Consider the following 17,483-nt stretch of genomic DNA (forward strand, 5'->3'; position numbering starts at 1 on the left):
TCAACATCAGGAAGAACTTTCTGTTGGTAAGAGCTGTTTGATGGTGGAACAGTCCCTCTCAGATAGTGGTGGACTCTCCTTCCTTGGAGGTTTTTAAGCTGAGGTTGGATGGCCACCTGTTTTAGTTGAGATTGCAGAAGTTGGGCTAGATGGCCCTTGGGGTCCCTTCCAACTCTACGGTTTTAGGATTCAATAATAATTGAGCAGTCATATGCTGGAGTTTCCAAAAATACTGTCCCAATCAAGCTATGAGGGCATAATGCAGACAGGATGTTTTCTGTAAGAAGCTAAGCCCTAAGGCTGCATCCTTTTGATAATCATCTTCCTCCATATGTCTTCAGAAATGTACAGCCTTAGTATGATAGAAAGGAATTGCTCCCCTACTTGAAAAGTGCCATGTCACTATATGCAGACACTTCGATCTCTTTCCATTTGCCCAAGTTACGCTGCATCAGGTTGGCAGATTACATATGGAAGCATTAAAAAGTTTTAAGAACTCCCCACAACTATAATACAGCAGGAAAGAGGCTCAGATGGGCCTTTCCTCCTGGTGAGCTGTCTTTCAGCTTTTAATCAGGTGAATTTATTATCATTATTAATAGTGATTAGATGGGGGAACATTAAGAAATTTATCTGGCTACCTGCTGCATGTTTAAATTGACAAAAAAATGGAAGTGAGGCTCGGATGTTCTCTTGTGCTTTTCCTGTATTAGTCTATTGGGAGAACTGTGTTCACATTTTTGTTCAGCCATAAAGCTCTCTTGGTAGGTTTGGGCAAGTCGTTGTTTCTCAGCAATAACCTACCTCACAGGGTTGCTGAGACGATAAAATGGGAAAATTCCATGTTACTTTCCTTAAGCTCTGTAGCGGAAGGCTCAGATACTAATGGATAAATAAATAACAATGGGCACACCCTACGCAGAATAATAGGTTGTACAAGAATGGTTCCTGGACTGTTATCTCAGCATTGTTTTGCGACTCTGCAGGCATCTGCATGTCTTTTGAATGCTTTTCTATTATTAATGCTAAAACATTCCACTTTCCTGTTTCCAGTGACTGTTTCCTCCTTAGGTTAGAGAATAATTTCTTTACCACATCTAATGGGCCAGCATAAGATCTACTAAAGCTGAAAAATGTACTCTTATCCCCCTTGTAAATGCCTTGGGGGAGATCCTGAATATACAAAAGTGTAAATGATTTCCTTGTTTCAGGTTTTCAACATGAACAGCTTCATATTTTTAAAACTACAATTTCCTCTTGTATGCAAGAACATTTATTTTTCCCCAATATTTTGGGTAGATATTTTACATATGATGACTTCCCAGAAGTCTTGATTAAGACTCCAGAAATCAAATCAAATTGCTTTGTGCTGAGAATCTCTGAACATGATTTGTTTACTTTCAAGACATGCATGACTCAAAGGGGCAAAGTAAAGGCAGCTTTCCTTGTTATGGATTTACCATACAACCATACTGCATGCCTGCACCTAGGTGTTTCATAATCAGCTGTGGTTTCTCAGCTTACCATCCATGTAGATATACATGGGAGCTACTGCTGATATGACTTGAGTATAATTTGTTGGTGGTGGTGATGTGGTCCTAGACCTAGCATTCCATCTGGATGCTCAAATGGCATCTGTTGCCAGGACTCTCTTTAGCTAGCTTTGGTTTGCCAGCTCTGTCTTCTCCTGCAGAACAGATGGGAAAACATAGGGCCTTTCATGTTGTTGTACTACGACTCCCATCGTCCCTGACCATTGGCCATGTTGGCTGGGAATGATGGGGGTTATGGTCTGACAACATCTGGAGAGCACCATGTTGACTACCCTTGTCCTAAGATGGTCTGACCACAATTATACATCAACTGGACAACTGGCTATAAATGTGGCATCCTGGCTGTTGGCCAGGACTAACTTCTACATTCACTTTGTTCCAGTTCCAAAGGAATTTTATTGGGTGCCACTTAGCTTTTCAGCCACAGTGTAAGGTACAGTGGTACCTCGGGTTAAGAACTTAATTCGTTCTGGAGGTCCGTTCTTAACCGGAAACTGTTATTAATCTGAGGTACCACTTTAGTTAATGGGCCTCCCGCTGCCACCGCGCGATTTCTGTTCTCATCGTGAAGCAAAGTTCTTAACCTGAGGTACTATTTCTGGGTTCATGGAGTCTGTAACCTGAAGCGTCTGTAACCCGAGGTACCACTGTACTGGTTCTGATACATTAAGCTCTAAAAATATAGGATGAGGTTAACCCAAGGAGTGCGCACAAATGAGAGCACCATACCTGAGGCCCACTTGTAAACAAGCTTGTGGTTTTGAACCAGGCCAAAAGATGGGATATAAACTGATGAAGAATAATAGCTTCTTTGGTTTTTACCAGAGTTCTGCTGTATGTAAGGTTAACTAGAAATACTCCATGCAAGTCATAGTTTTGTCAGTTCTCCTAAGACAACTTGCACCACTTCTGAAACAGAAATGTTTTAACTTCTCCTGTGCTATTGTGATCAACTGAGTAGGAACTTTCTATTACAATACTGGTTCTATTTGCACCACATTATGGGTAGGGTTGCAATATTTTTGTTCCTCTTTTCTGTGCACTAGTGTAAAGCTTGCTTAGTTTCATACTTGATGGACTGTTCCTAAAGCAGGGAGTCTGGGAAAGCTTGTTAGTGCACAGCCAGTGACAGTTCAGTGCCAAAAGGGACTGATGTAATAGGGTGGAATTCAACTTTGCGTTTTTCCAGTAGTTCTGTGTGCAAGCATTGCAGCTTGCCAGATGGAATGAGTCCTTCTCTCCTCCCCTGCTGTTCTGGGGTTTCTCCTGGCACCCCTTTGAGCCAATTTGGGGCACACAGGAGAGGAGAGAGAGGAAAGCTTTTTTTTAAAAAAAATGCTCATTAGAGGTTGACGCTGTGCAACATGACATAGACTCATAGAACTGTAGAGTTGGAACGGACCCTGAGTGTCATCTAATTCAACTTCTTGCAATGCAGGAATCTCAGCTAGATCATACATGGGGGGGGGGGGAAGAGAGATTGCTCTACCTTCCATGTGACAGCCCTTTAGATATTTGAAGATGCCTATCATGTCTAGATGCAGCCTAGATATGAAGCAGCCTAGAATAGCATTAGTTATTTTTGCTGCTGCATCACAGAACCCTGCAGCACCCCTCTTGTCACTTTTTCCCAGGGTGACACAGAACCATTATGAGCACTCTGGGGTTGGTCAGTCAACCAGCTACAAATCCACCTAACAGTTATCTTGTCCAGTCCACATTTTACCAGCTTCTCCCCAAGAATATCATAGAGGACTGAAACCAAGATACACTATGTCCACAGCATCCCCCTGATCCACCAAGCTTGTAAGTCTATCAAAAAAGGAAATATTGTATCATCTGGAACATATGATAAGGGCAGGGTTGAAGGTTTGGCACTGGACTGATTTTGTGTTGATTTTTTTTTAAAAGCAAGCACATAAGGTGATCAGCAGAGAGACTTGCTCTGTCTCATGGCCGATGTAGCAGGTGGGACAGAATCTAATTTTGTCACCTATGCTTTTTAATGTCTATAAGAAGCTGCAATAAGAGATTGTCCGGACATTTGAGATTTGATATAATTAATAAAATCCACCTTCCTGTTTCTTTTAGCAAAGCAGCTGGCAGCAGCTGTATCTTTTGTGAATTAGTAACTGGAGCTTGTGGTTGGATAGATGTGCCTTAACAAGTTGAACTTTAATCCAGGCAAGATGGAAATGATTATAGTTGTGGCTAGAGATTCTGGAACCATGCAATCTGCTTGCAATAGAAGGTGTGTGTTTGTATTAGTACTCTTATCATAGCAGGTATGTAGCTTAAGTCCCCTCTTGAATCAACTGCAGTATTTGGAGAAGTGTGTGACAGCAGTGGCCAGGAATTATTTTTCATTATATGTTATATCTAATGCACCAGCTGTGTCCCTTTGCGGAGAACCCTGACCTCCACAGCACCTTTGCAACCTCATGGACTACGGTATATGAGGACTTCCTTTGAATGTTGGTTTGTGTCCAGTAAAGAATGCTGGCTGGTTTGTTCTGAGAGTATTTGAAAGCAAGAATATATTGGTTTTGTGCTGATACCAGGGTCCTCTTGAGGGGCTTCTCCTTACCTTTTCAAAGGTTGTTAGATCAGTAGGAGGTCACCATCTTTAAAGACCATTTCTTCCCCTTAGGAGTCTAGTTGCCTGTAAGACCTTGAGAGCCTTCTTCAGAGTATTCTTATTTAGGAGGATGAACTGCCAATGATAAGGAGCAGTGGTGCAACAGCTGCCTTTATTTGCATCCTCCAGCCAGCCCCCAGACCAGGGGTCAGCAAACTTTTTCAGCAGGGGGCCGGTCCACTGTCCCTCAGACCTTGGGGGGGGGCGGACTATATTTTGAAAAAAAAAAATGAACGAATTCCTATGCCCCACAAATAACCCAGAGATGCATTTTAATTAAAAGGACACATTCTACTCATGTAAAAACATGCTGATTCCCGGACCATCCATGGGCCGGATTTAGAAGGCGATTGGGCCTTAGTTTGGGGAACCCTGCTCCAGACCTTCAGTTCTAGTTGTAGGTATTTTTGGATACAGTATTTTTTATATGCATTGGAGAAAGAGTGGCAGAGAGGTTGCTTAATGGGGGTTTAGAGGGTGCTCTTTACTTAACGTGATATTTGCTTATGCACGTAGGGGCCCAGAACACAACCGCTGCATAAATGGGGAGTCGCTTGTATTTACACATGGTACCTGCAGCAAAACTCTGAGATGTATGCTAAGAGAGAGATGTTTGTTCACCCCTCCACTGTGTTTATATAAAAAAATGTTGTATAAGTCTTTCAACTGATGATCTGGATGGAATTGAAGAAAATAAATGGGGTTCTCTTGCCTTGTCCATATACAGCAGGGATGGGCAACCTGTGGTCCTCTAGAGGCTGATGGGAAGTCCAAGAGGGATGGCAGGAGCTTTAGACCAGCAATATCTAGAGCTAGAGCCCTGTTAGAAGCTCAGCAGACAATCTGTTTGACTTAACAGAAGCTCCAGTGGCCATGACGAGCTCTTTAGCACACTTACCAGCATTTGCAGTTTCCATTCCTGAAGTCTGCAAAACAATAAAACTTCAAATAGCACTTTAAATCATTAAAGTGCTGTCCAAACACTAACGTAGCTAATGTCAAATATAAACCACAGGGAATTAAAAGGCCTTGAAAGGAATTAAAAGGTCAAGGTTGCTCAGCAGTACTTGGTTTTAAGACTCTCTTTTATTTGTAAAAAAATTAATACAGACATATTTCTAAAACCGGTTGTTATAATCTGTGTGGGTACGTACCGAGAAGTGTTTTGGAACTGTTCTTTCTGGGGAATGTGAGAGAGCAAACACTGATACTCCTTGAATTATTTAAAATATAAACTCTTAAATACTAATTGACTTTTACAGCGGAGATAGTATCAGTTTCACAAGTCTGTAGCTTAGTTCAAGATATAAGTCAGTAAAGTAGAATGCCTCAGTTTTAAGACTGGATAGGCTATTAGCTGCACAAAAGTTATTGCTCGCACTAAAATGTAGAATCTCCTTTCTTACTAATGTAGTACCTAGTATAAATCTGAAAACTTAACTATTTGAAATAAAGACCCACAAAATTAGAAAGGCAATTGTGGCGTTTCCCCATTCTTTGGGGATACAGTGGAACCTCGGTTTCCGAATTTTCGGTTTATGAATGCCACAGACCCATCTGGAACGGATTAATTCACTTTCCATTACTTTCAATGGGAAAGTGCACTTCAGTTTGTGAACGCTTCAGTTTATGAACAGACTTCCGGAACCAATTACACCCATGTTTCAGTTTATGAACGCTTCGGTTTAAGTACTTCGCGGACCCGTCTGGAACGGATTAATCCACTTTCCATTACTTTCAATGGGAAAGTTCGCTTCAGTTTATGAACGCTTCAGTTTATGAACAGACTTCCGGAACCAATTGTGTTCATAATCCGAGGTACCACTGTATGTTTGTATTGGGGGAGAGAAAGGGTTAATAGGCTGACCAACAAGAAAGCCCAGAGGCGGAGCCTACCTGATTTTGAGGCTCAGCCAGGAGGTTTCAACAGTTTGGTTGGTTCTTTTGGGTGGGGGGAGATAGAGGCGTCAGAGTGAGTTAGAGACAGGGACAAAACAGAGAGGGAATAGAGTGACAGCGTTTCAAATATATTTTAAAACTTGTTTGTGTTTGAAATAAACTTTAATCTTCATTGTTAACTCTACCTGACTGAGACTCAATACTTCACCGGGGAACCCTGGGTCTTTTCCACAAAATTGGTGGCAGCGGAAGAATAAAGTAGTGGTGTACAGGTCAATAGTCCGTGAAACGACCGGGGGGCTCTGTACGAATGCCACAGTAATCCTTTTGAATTATGGTGCTGGAGGAGACCCTTGAGAGTTCCATGGACTGCAAGAAGATCAAACCTATCAATTCTGAAGGAAATCAGCCCTGAGTGCTCACTGGAAGGACAGATCCTGAAGCTGAGGCTCCAATACTTTGGCCACCTCACGAGAAGAGAAGACTCCTTGGAAAAGACCCTGATGTTGGGAAAGATGGAGGGCACAAGGAGAAGGGGAGGATGAGATGGTTGGAAAGTGTTCTCGAAGCTACGAACATGAGTTTGACCAAACTGCGGGAGGCAGTGGAAGACAGGAGTGCCTGGCGTGCTCTGGTCCATGGGGTAACGAAGAGTCGGACACGACTAAACGACTAAACAACAACATCCCAATTGTCACGAATCATCTCAAATTAACCCAAGAATGTGACTCAGTACTTTGGACGTAGTAGAATGTGCAAACTTCTGACTTTTCAAATAGGCTAGAGTTAGGTGTTGGAAGAATACAAATCCCATTATCCTAACTATGGGCAGGCTGGCTGGGGCTGATGGGGTTTGGGAGTCCCAACAACACCTGAAAGGCACTGGAGAAATTCAAGATCCTTGTTAGCCCCTTTTCACTGGGGAAGTGGGGTGGCGCATATATGACAGAAGTGGTACAACCCCGCACACTTCTCATGTACTTGTAGATCAGCTTTTATTTTATGCTAGGAAAAGCTGAGCGGATTCCATATATTAAATAAGATGTACAAGAGCTCCCTGTTTACACACACACACACTGCTAAGTATGCTGTCTGTGTTTAAATATTTGGCAGAAAGTGTAGTGGTACACTTGCACTCTTTCCTTGCATCCCATGTACACATAAATCTTGTGTGAACCTGAAGGATAGCTCAGTTGGTAGAGCACGAGGCTCTCAATCTCAAATCTGGGTTGTGGGTTTGAGCCCTGTGTTGGGTGAAAGATTCCCGCACTGCAGTGGGTTGGACCAGATGATCTTCGTGGTCCCTTCCAATTCTATGAAATTTTTGGGTGCATCATTTGTCACTTTCTGCTACTCCCCTTTACACACCCACTACTTCCTCAGTTCTTTCGTTTATTTTCTGTCAGTCCTTTTAACTATTTCTGGTGCCTTCCTGAATGGGGGAGCATAGTTATAAATATCTACACACACACACACACACACACACACACACACACACACACACACACGTATATAACTTTCTCTTTTGATCACCCCAGAAAACTCCACAAGCAAACCACATTAAAAATTTCTACAGCACCTGTTGCAGCAATCCAAAAAAGTGTATACTGAGAATTTACAATTGCTTTCTTTTCTCTTCCGGCCAGGCTCCTAACCAGAAAACTGCACAAGCAAATTTATAATTGCCTGCGTGTTTTTGAGCATTTCCTGGGTTGGATTATATATATATATATATACACAAAGCGTGCCTACAACTGCCTCCGCACATGCTCTGTCTGTACTTAATTGGCATAGCAGAATCAGCAGTTAGAGATTTTTGCACATGGAGATAGTCCTTATCACCTACTAATGCCTGCAGATCCAGTAGCTCGTAGGTGGCTTTAAAAGAGAATTGGACAAATTCATGGAGGAGAAGATTGTCAGCGGTTGCTAGCCATGTAGTGGCTATGCTTTGCCTCCACAGCTGGAGGCAGTAATGCTTCCATATAGCAGTTGCCGGAGACCACAGGTGGGGAGAGTTTTTTTGTGTTCAGATCCTGCCTGCGGGTTTCCCCACAAGCATCTGGTTGGCTACTATGAGAACAGGATGCTGAACTAAATGGTCCAGCAGTCCAGCAAGCTCTTCTTATGTTCTTCAACCATCTTCTCTTGCAGGAGCAAGGCCAGGTGAAAGAACCAGCAAGTTCTCTTATGAGCTTGTAAAGCATCCTTATCTGTGTGGATTTAACTTCAGTCCAGGCTTTATGGCTTGACTGCTTGTTTTCACCAGCTGGAAGTAGCTTTGGAGGGTGGGGGAGGAATGGCAACATAGGGCGTAATTATGCGTGCTTTTCCTGTCCCTCAAAGGCGTATATGAGATCCAAGTGAGGTGCTAAAATTCCGCATCCCTTCCCTCTTGGACCTTGTTTCTCTCTCTCTCTCTCTCTCTCTCTCTCTCTCTCTCTCTCTCTCTTTACAAAGAAATGTCTGCCAGGAAGTGAACTTTTGAAGCCTTGGCATCTTGTTCAGTCCTAGCAATTCAGACAGCTGTGTTGAAGGAAAGATTGTGGGTTGCTCCACAGCACGGTCAAATTCATCCTGACGCTTGAAGTCCATATGGTGGTGATTCTTCTTCTCTTTGGTATGGGCACTCCCAGATGTTGGGTAACTGTGTGTGCATACTGGCACACATGGATTGATTGTTAGGGCTGCCCCCAAGACATTTTGCTGCTTGGGGCAGGGCAGCAAATCCCCAACAATGTGCCGTTTCATGTCCCGCAATCAGCCGATTGAAGTGCTCACTCAGATGTAAAATAGGCCTGGACTTGCTGGTTGTCTTATCATTTACCAAAATCTTCTAAGTTTCATTTTGGAAAGCTAGAGCAGGGCTTTCTTTCCTGATTGATGGAGGAACGATGGCCAGTCTGGGGCCCAATATTGGGACAATGGAGAAACGAAACTTTGCTGTAAGAGAGTAATTGTCAACTGGAGCTTACACCCTTGGGGTCATGTACCACTTGGGTTGAAGCCTCTGTAAGGGCTATTCTGTATGTGCCAGAGCATTCCTAAGGACTGGAGCCAGGCTTGAAGCCGTGCTTCCAGCAATGAGCTGTTCAGCCAGATGTTTCTACCTGCCAAGGCTTGTTAATGGGCAGAGTAGTCTGCTGTTCCATGTCCTTAGCCAATAAACAAAACTTATTGCTTGGCGGGGAAGGGAAGATGTTTTGCTTTTTTAATTTTTTTTGGGGGGAGAGAGGATGCTATCATTGCAGAAACCTCAAGTCATTCCTAAAAAGCCCCCACCTTCATTAGTAAGCATGGAATGGTCTTGCTCCTCACCCCCCCAGTCTCCATGACTGCTGGCACCGGGTCATCTCACGAAAATAGGTCAACTCATTTCTAGGCAAACATTCTGCCTCCTCCTTTAGGACTCTCTTGGATGCTCTTAGATCTCTTCGCTTTACACAATAGGGCAAAGTGTTTGCACAGCGAATTGCTTCCTCTAACCTTAGAGGTTGGTTCATATATCCTGAACTTTTTGATAGCTTTCAAAGTTACTGGCTCTCTGTAAATTCTTCTGGAAAGACAAGGAGAAACGAGGTGCTACCTCAACAGGCAGGCACGATATTTCTTTCATAGGACTTTTGAATGAAAGGTTATTGTTGTATAAGTTGTGAAACCAAACAAAAAAACCCATTCAAAGTTTGGCTAAGTTTTGCCCTCTCAAAAGACACCAGTTGTTTATTGAGCAAGTGACGAGTCCTTGTTTTAATCTAACGCAGGCACCCCCAAACTGCGGCCCTCCAGATGTTTTGGCCTACAACTCCCATGATCCCTAGCTAGCAGGACCAGTGGTAGGGGAAGATGGGAATTGTAGTCCAAAACATCTGGAGGGCTGACGTTTGGGGATGCCTGATCTAACGAATGAAGCTGTTGAGGACAATGGGCTGATGTAGGGCTTTTTTCTCTGAAAACTAATGGCCCCCTAAACATAGCTGCCAAGTTATCCCTTATTTTAAGGGATTTTCCCTTATGCTGAATAGGCTTCCTCGCGAGAAAAGGGAAAACTTGGCAGCTATGCCCCTAAAGCTTCCATAGCCATGATTGACTTTAAATGCCCATGGTGAATTCCCAAGCACACTGCTCCCTTATGTATGAACTTAACCTCTCTGTAATAAAGAATTACACAGTGGGTGGCGCTGTGGGTTAAACCACAGAGCCTAGGGCTTGCTGATCAGAAGGTCGGCGGTTCGAATCCCCGCCATGGGGGTGAGCTCCCGTTGCTTGGTCCCAGCTCCTGCCAACCTAGCAGTTCAAAAGCACGTCAAAGTGCAAGTAGATAAATAGGTACCACTACAGCGGGAAGGTAAACGGCGTTTCCGTGTGCTGCTCTAGTTCACTTGAAGAGGCTTTGTCATGCTGACCACATGACCTGGAGGCTGTACGCCGGCCAATAACGCGAGATGTGTGCCGCAACCCCAGAGTCGGTCACGACTGGACCTAATGGTCAGGGGTCCCTTTACCTTTAATTGAGAATTGCTTCCTTGTGGCTTTCCAGCATAGCTGAAGATAACATGAGAAGCTCAGCCATAACATAAGGAGATTACAGCATTACAAGGGAAGCAAGTCATAAACTCCTTGGAGCTGTTCCAGGAACAAAACTAGCTAATTTGGGATCCCCAAATCCAAGCAAAAATTCAGAAGGCAGAAAGTTCATAAGCTTCCTTGTTTATGAATGAGGAACACGCAGGGATAGCAAACGTGTGTCTTAGTTCATGATCTTGCTGCACTGATTTGGTTGAAATGCACGGTTCCCTTTTATAGGGATGCGATAGATGAATTCTGCATGAAGCCGCAGTAGCTCAACAGCTTTGTAATGGAGGGCTGTATGAAAGACTGACCTAGAGGCTCCCTCCAGGCGTCTTTTTTAATGTGCAATTATGATCATTTGCACTCATTATGGTATCGGGGTAGCTACACATGGCCCCGTATTCAACAGTGTTTTGCTCCTGCAATTTTTGTGGTGGACATGTGGCCATTTCCAGACAGAGTGTGTGCCTTCCTGCTGAAATCCTGCATGTTTTTTATGCCACAGACATTCCATGGAGGGAGGGGTCATCTGTCCTGCTTTTGTTGAACTACAATACAAGAGCACCCCTTCAGCAATAATGCAGTAACATTGGGAAAGTGTTGCAGTAATAAAGCAGAATAGTGTGTGGATACGTAAAGGTAAAGGTACCCCTGACCGTTAGGTCCAGTCGCGGACGAGTCTGGGGTTGCAACACTCATCTCACTCTATAGGCCGAGGGAGCTGGCGTTTGTCTGCAGGCAGCTTCCGGGTCATGTGGCCAGCATGACTAAGCCGCTTCTGGCGAACCAGAGCTGCGCATGGAAAGGCCGTTTACCTTCCCGCTGGAGTGGTACCTATTTCTCTACTTGCACTTTGATGTGCTTTCAAACTGCTAGGTGGGCAGGAGCTGGGACCAAGCAACGGGAGCTCACCCCGTCGCAGGGATTCGAACTGCCAACCTTCTGATTGGCAAGCCCTCGGCTCAGTGGTCTAGACCACAGTGCCACCCGCGTCCCAAACATAAATACACTACTAATGCACTATTATTACATCAGTCACATGTTACAGAATGCAACCGCAGAGAAATACCCGGGGCAGGATTCAACTAATAAGTCACATCAGTGCAAGTCTGTACAAATGCTTTATTTCCTTCTCCCCCCCCCACATGCCCCCGAAATTGGTTCGGGGTGTCAGGAAAATCCCCAGAACCCCCAGAAGAGTGCACAGGTGGAGGAGAAGGGGGATTGTTCTGTCTGACAAGCTGAAATGCTTTACACTGATGCAACAATCAGAAAAGCATGGCACTGAATTCTTCCCCTCAGACTTAAGAAAACCCAGCACAATGGGTTGGTTGGTGAAGCAAATCACCCTCTTCTTGCTAGAGGACTGTGTCAACTTCCATGTAAGTCTGAGCCTTGAGGAAGCAAAAGTTTCATCCTATCGTTGTTCATAATATCCCCCGATCGAAAGCCCCTAAGTTCAAAGTCCATTAAGATCTGATCTTTTCTTTTAAGGAAACTCGATAGCCACTCATTTAATTTCTCCCTATTTAATAATATGGGTGTACCCTTTTGGCTCATTGCAGCCATTATGTAAAAGTCGACCTTTCTTGTGTGCAGGCCACTGCCTTAAAAATCCTTCGATGTGGCAGCAGCATATGCTGAAATGTTAACATTTAAGGACTCCTTATCTGTGCATTGCCCAATTGTGTGCGCACAATGCCGCTGTTCCCAGGGAATGAGCTCTGGTGTGCATATGTCACACACAATTGGGCGACACACAGATAAGAAATCCTTAAATGTTACTCTTCCACACGTAGTTCTGCCATGGGAAAGGGTTTTTTTTAGTGTCCTGCACACAAAGATCCCATTCATCCCACACCCCATCTTTTAACACATGGTTTGTAGAGTTTCCCAACATAGGTACCACTAGGACTCTTAACTCATCATTGGGGCATTACTAACTTTGAATGGGACGGGCTGGTTTTGCAAGGAGTCTGCTTACAGTATTGTTTAGGAAACATACCGTGATGGTTTGTGTACTATCCTTGACGTAGCTTTGCTTCATTTCAGTCTGGCTTTGAAGTGCTTTCAAGGTTTTCTCTTGCTATATGATTGCTAACCACCGAGGAAACAAAACCTTGGCTCCAGAACAGTTACTGCTCTGGCAGTCACTTTTATCCTGGGACTGAGTGACTTATGTTTGTGTTTTCGTAGGAGGATTCCTCTGCTGGGCAAGTTAAGTCTTATTGATGTGAAGCCCAAATTCCCTTGGAGACTCTCCTTTGAGAATTTTTTTCCCCATCAGTCAAAGCAAAGGGCTGCTTAAATAACAAAACAAAACAAAAAAGGAAAAGGGGAATCCAACTGTGCTCTCTGCCAGCATAGAACAAAAGAGCCAAAGTACAGTGCTCCTGGCAGTCTTCTTGGAAACACACATGTTGGTCTAGGCAGATGCCTTCAGAAACATTTGACAGCAATTTGGCAAGGCTGCAACTTTTGACTAAACGTGGACTTGGTAGAGGGAAAGGAGAGGCTGCTGACAAATCGCCAGTTTGGTTCTGTAAAAGAACCCCATTGCTAGGCTGATCTCCCCTGGTCCTGCCATCGCTACTCCTAAATGTTTACGTGGACATTTCAGGTGGTCCCATGTACACAAGAACCGGGAGACTGCAAGGGCCTGTGGAAGGTTGTGGAACATGCATAGATAATGCCCTTTGATTCAAGATTATTTGCTCCCTGAGTCTAAATGGCTTGGGTTCTGAAATAAGTTCACTTAAGAAAGCTCACAGAAGGAAAAAAATAGCCTGCCCTCTTCTCCCTCCTTTGCTGCAAACAGCCCCTCCTGAATAATGTGGGCTGATGGAGAAGGATAGAGTTGCCCAGAATTGGGCAGATTTTGGGTGATTCGCCTCTTCTTTGCCAAGAGCACTCCAAATTGTTGTGCGGAGTCTCATGACTCCAGGGAGAAGCTTTTCTAGGGGAACAGGTGGTTGTGGCAGGAGGAGAGGGGATGGAAAACTTTCCTTCTGTAAACTTTGCTAACTTGGTACCTGATCCTATGTAGTTAGTTGTTTGTAACTTTGAATAACTGTGGGACTGACTTCCAAGTAAGTATTAATAGGATTGAACTATGCATGTCGCTCCAGAGATTAAATTAAAACCAGGGAAACCTGTGGAGAGTTCTTCTTCTCTGTCCTCTGCAATGTGGTAAAAAAAAAAAGAGGTAAAATTGAGTTTCTTCCCTTCTCTTTCTCACTCACACTACAACAAGCTAGGGAGCAAAAGAACTATGCAGATGCCGAAAGAGCAACATCCATAGGAAGAATGCATGGTTTTGATTGGCTTAGGCTGGGTTGTCATTGACCTGCAAATGTATAAATATGGTTGTGAGGGACAGGAGAAAGACTGAACTGTGGTTCTGGACAGTTTGTGGGGGGACAGAATCATGGCAGGGCTATGTTCCACTTTGCCCATAAGAGGAGACTCCCCTTTAGCGAGCTTTACAGCCAGATATGTCTGTATAGGATTGCAGTCTTAATTTCCAGTTATTACCATCCCATGATTTCATACTTGTAACCTTTAGCTCAACATCTCTGTTTAAAAGAGGTGCTTTTTTGGGGGGGGGGGGAATCTGCCTTACTCTTCATCTTGCTAAGATTAGGACAGAAAAAGCTAATCAGTTAAAAATACCTTGGGTATGCACCTTTTATGGTTGCAAGGAACCGTTACACACCACCTAAAATTAATTGCAACTTTTGTTAATATTAAGTCTGGTTTCTTTTTAAATATATGTTTTGTTGCAAATATAACAGAAAGAAAAAAGAAAGAAACAACGTCAGCTCACACTAACAGTAAGAATAATCCATCAATCCTAATTCAAACATGCAGAGTCCATATGTCCAAATAGATATCCAGAAGAGATTGATTGATGGTTACAAGATATAGCCTATGTTCAAATGTAGCAAGGGCAGTAAGATGTTCAGCCTCTTGAGAAATGAATGGTGGGTATTTTTTATCCTTCCAAGTTTGAACTATATGTCTCTTTCATTTTCTATCTGATAGTCGTCATCCCCAATCACAGGAATATCATTTGAAACTTTATTTTTTTTTATTCATGTTTTCTGTTACCAAGGAAATGCTTTTTCTCCCTGTCCAATAACACTTGAACTTGTGGACATCCAATGAAGGTGATATTGAAAGACTCGAGACAGATAAAAGAAAGTACTTCTTCATGCAGCGCATAGCCCTATTCTGCCTTCCCCCATCCTGCCGTACCCCTAAATTGGGCTCCCAGCATGTGCACACATAAGAGACACACTTAATCAAAGGTGAAATTGCTATCATTGTGGGTAGTACTTCCTCTGGTCAAAGTGACATTCATGTACTCAAAACTAATGGCGAAAGCAGATGTCTTTCTCAGGAGAACAAAAATAGGTTTCTGGATTCAGGGACACGGCAAAAACAAATGTCAATTACAAAAGGGCAGATAATTTCTCAAGGGTGTGTGCACAGTAATTCAGTTCTCGCCTGAAGAGGAAGAGGTGAACACTCCTCAGTGTGTTTCCCCCCTCTTTTATTAATAGGACGGTGTCCTTTTCTTTTTGAAGCCTCTCTCTCTCTCTCTCTCATCTCTGTACATTCACACAGGAACAGGAACATTCGAGTGTGTACGTATATAATGAATTTGTGAAAGGCTGTCCGTCTGTACATAGCTTCAAAGGTGGGGCATACAATAGATGATTGGTCAATCCTTGGATTACAGTGGTACTTCTGGTTACGAACTTAATTCGTTCCGGAGATCCATTCTTAACCTGAAACTGTTCTTAACTAGAGGCGTGCTTTCACTAATGGGGCCTCTTGCTGCCACTGCACCGCCAGCACACGATTTCCATTCTCATCCTGGGGCAAAGCTCGAGGTAACTCTTCCAGGTTAGCTGAGTTTGTAACCTGAAGTGTTTGTAAGCTGAGGCGTTTGTAACTCGAGGTACCACTGTATTTAGCTGCTTGTTGTAACATAGACTCAGCTTGTTCTTCACCAGTATTTCCCCTTTCACATTTAACCACTGTCTCTAGGTCAGATATTACTGGGATTACAATTTGCGTGAACTACTTAATTATTTTTTCCCCTTTCTAGAGCAAGTCATGGCGGAAGATCAAGAACATGGTGCACTGGTCTCCTTTCGTCATGTCCTTCAAGAAGAAATATCCTTGGATCCAGCTGGCAGGGCATGCAGGTACAGAAGATTTAGGTTGTGCTGTGTAATCTCAAAGGGAAACTCCCGCCTAATAAAGAGAAAGTGTTTCGGAAGTCTCTTGGTAGATTTAAGATAATTAGCTACCTTAACGCAAATTGTTTCTGGAAATTGAAACATAAGTGCTTGCAGTAGGTAGTCTCTACGGGGGTGGCTTGAGCCAAATGCTAGGGTGTGTACAAACCTCAGGAAATCTATGGCACCTGTAATAGATGGCCCAAGGATGAATGCTAATGTCTGAGCCACAGAAAAAGGGCACATAACTTCTGATGTCTACACCAGAGCAAGTCTTTGCTCCGAAACGAACAGTGTTTGAAATCTGTTGGGATCCAGTCCAGGCCAACACTCTTCTCTTATTCAGAATAGCCTGACTATATATCCCTGGCAGATGGTTGTCAACCTTGCCTTGAAAACCCTCAAGGAGGCTTATTCCATTGTTGAGTTGGCCTTAGAATGGAGAAATTCTCCTAGAGTTCTAACCTAGGAACCAGACTTCCCTGCTGTTTCCCAGACTTCCCAGTTGCCGCCCTAGCCTTTCAGCCTGACGTTTAAGGGTACACTAAAGATAACCGGAAAGTGTGCCATTATGCATTGGCACTCCCTTGCGCATCTGAGCATCTTCTAGCACCACACCCTTTTGAACATGTGCACTCGCATGTGCCCCTGAATGATCTGGAGTTGCTAACTAGGATCTTTTTTGAAGTAAACATGCCTGCGTTGTGCCTGGAAATACTATTTGATGCCACTGCACTTAACCATTTTGTTAGAGGCAGGCAACAAGCAATTCCATTGCTGTGTGAAACCTTTTCTGTACCCAGTGAAAAACTCAATGTTGTTATCCTTTGCTTTTTGTTCTGTCTCTCAGGTAGCTTCAAAGCTGCAGCTAACGGGAGGATACTGAAGAAGCACTGCGAGTCTGAACAGCGCTGCTTGGACCGCTTGATGAATGATGTCCTTAAGCCGTATGTTCCTGCCTACCATGGGGACATAGTGAAGGATGGGGAGCGTTACAATCAGATGGAAGATCTCCTAGCTGACTTTGACTCTCCCTGTGTCATGGATTGCAAGATGGGAGTCAGGTCAGTTTTCCTTGGTAGCTAAGTTGCACAACCTGCCTCTTCCCCAGCTTCGTCCAGTAACAACAGAAGCATGATTTCATCTTGCAGTGCCTAATGCCTTTCTGCTCCCCCACGGGAGGCAGGAAAATGCTGAGCATGAGGTCATCATGCCACACATTTCTTTTACTGCATTTATTTGGAAGATGGCGGCAGCCACACATCTCCATGATACCTAGCTAGGCTCTAAGGGTGAAGCCTTTCCCCAGCCGTTTGGATGGATGGATTTAAGGTAGCAAGAAAGGCTGGTTTTAAATCGCTGTATCAATTTGAAATCAAACCCCCGTACTTCATATGTTTCCTAAAAAATGGTGCAGATCTGACCACTAAGCCAAGCTTAGCACCGATATAGGCAGGACTGTTCCAATGCATTTTGCCGCCTGAGGCGGATCAGCTTAGGGCACCTTGACTCCGCACCATGTCAAAATGCACGATACCGCAATATTGTTTTGGCATTTGAGGCGGAAAATCCCGC

General features: G+C 43.8%; 1 protein-coding gene across 1 annotated transcript in view; it reads left to right on the forward strand.

The window, feature by feature from the left end:
- ITPKB (inositol-trisphosphate 3-kinase B) overlaps nt 1-17,483 on the forward strand; it is a 97,151-nt gene that overhangs the window by 67,297 nt on the left and 12,371 nt on the right. The window contains exons 3-4 of the mRNA XM_035111457.3: nt 15,776-15,875; nt 16,759-16,972. Of these exons, the coding sequence (XP_034967348.1) occupies nt 15,776-15,875; nt 16,759-16,972 (314 nt within the window). The remainder of the gene's footprint in view (nt 1-15,775; nt 15,876-16,758; nt 16,973-17,483) is intronic.

This window comes from Zootoca vivipara, chromosome 3, assembly GCF_965207765.1.
Source record: "Zootoca vivipara chromosome 3, rZooViv2.hap1.1, whole genome shotgun sequence".
NCBI classification, from domain to species: domain Eukaryota; kingdom Metazoa; phylum Chordata; class Lepidosauria; order Squamata; family Lacertidae; genus Zootoca; species Zootoca vivipara.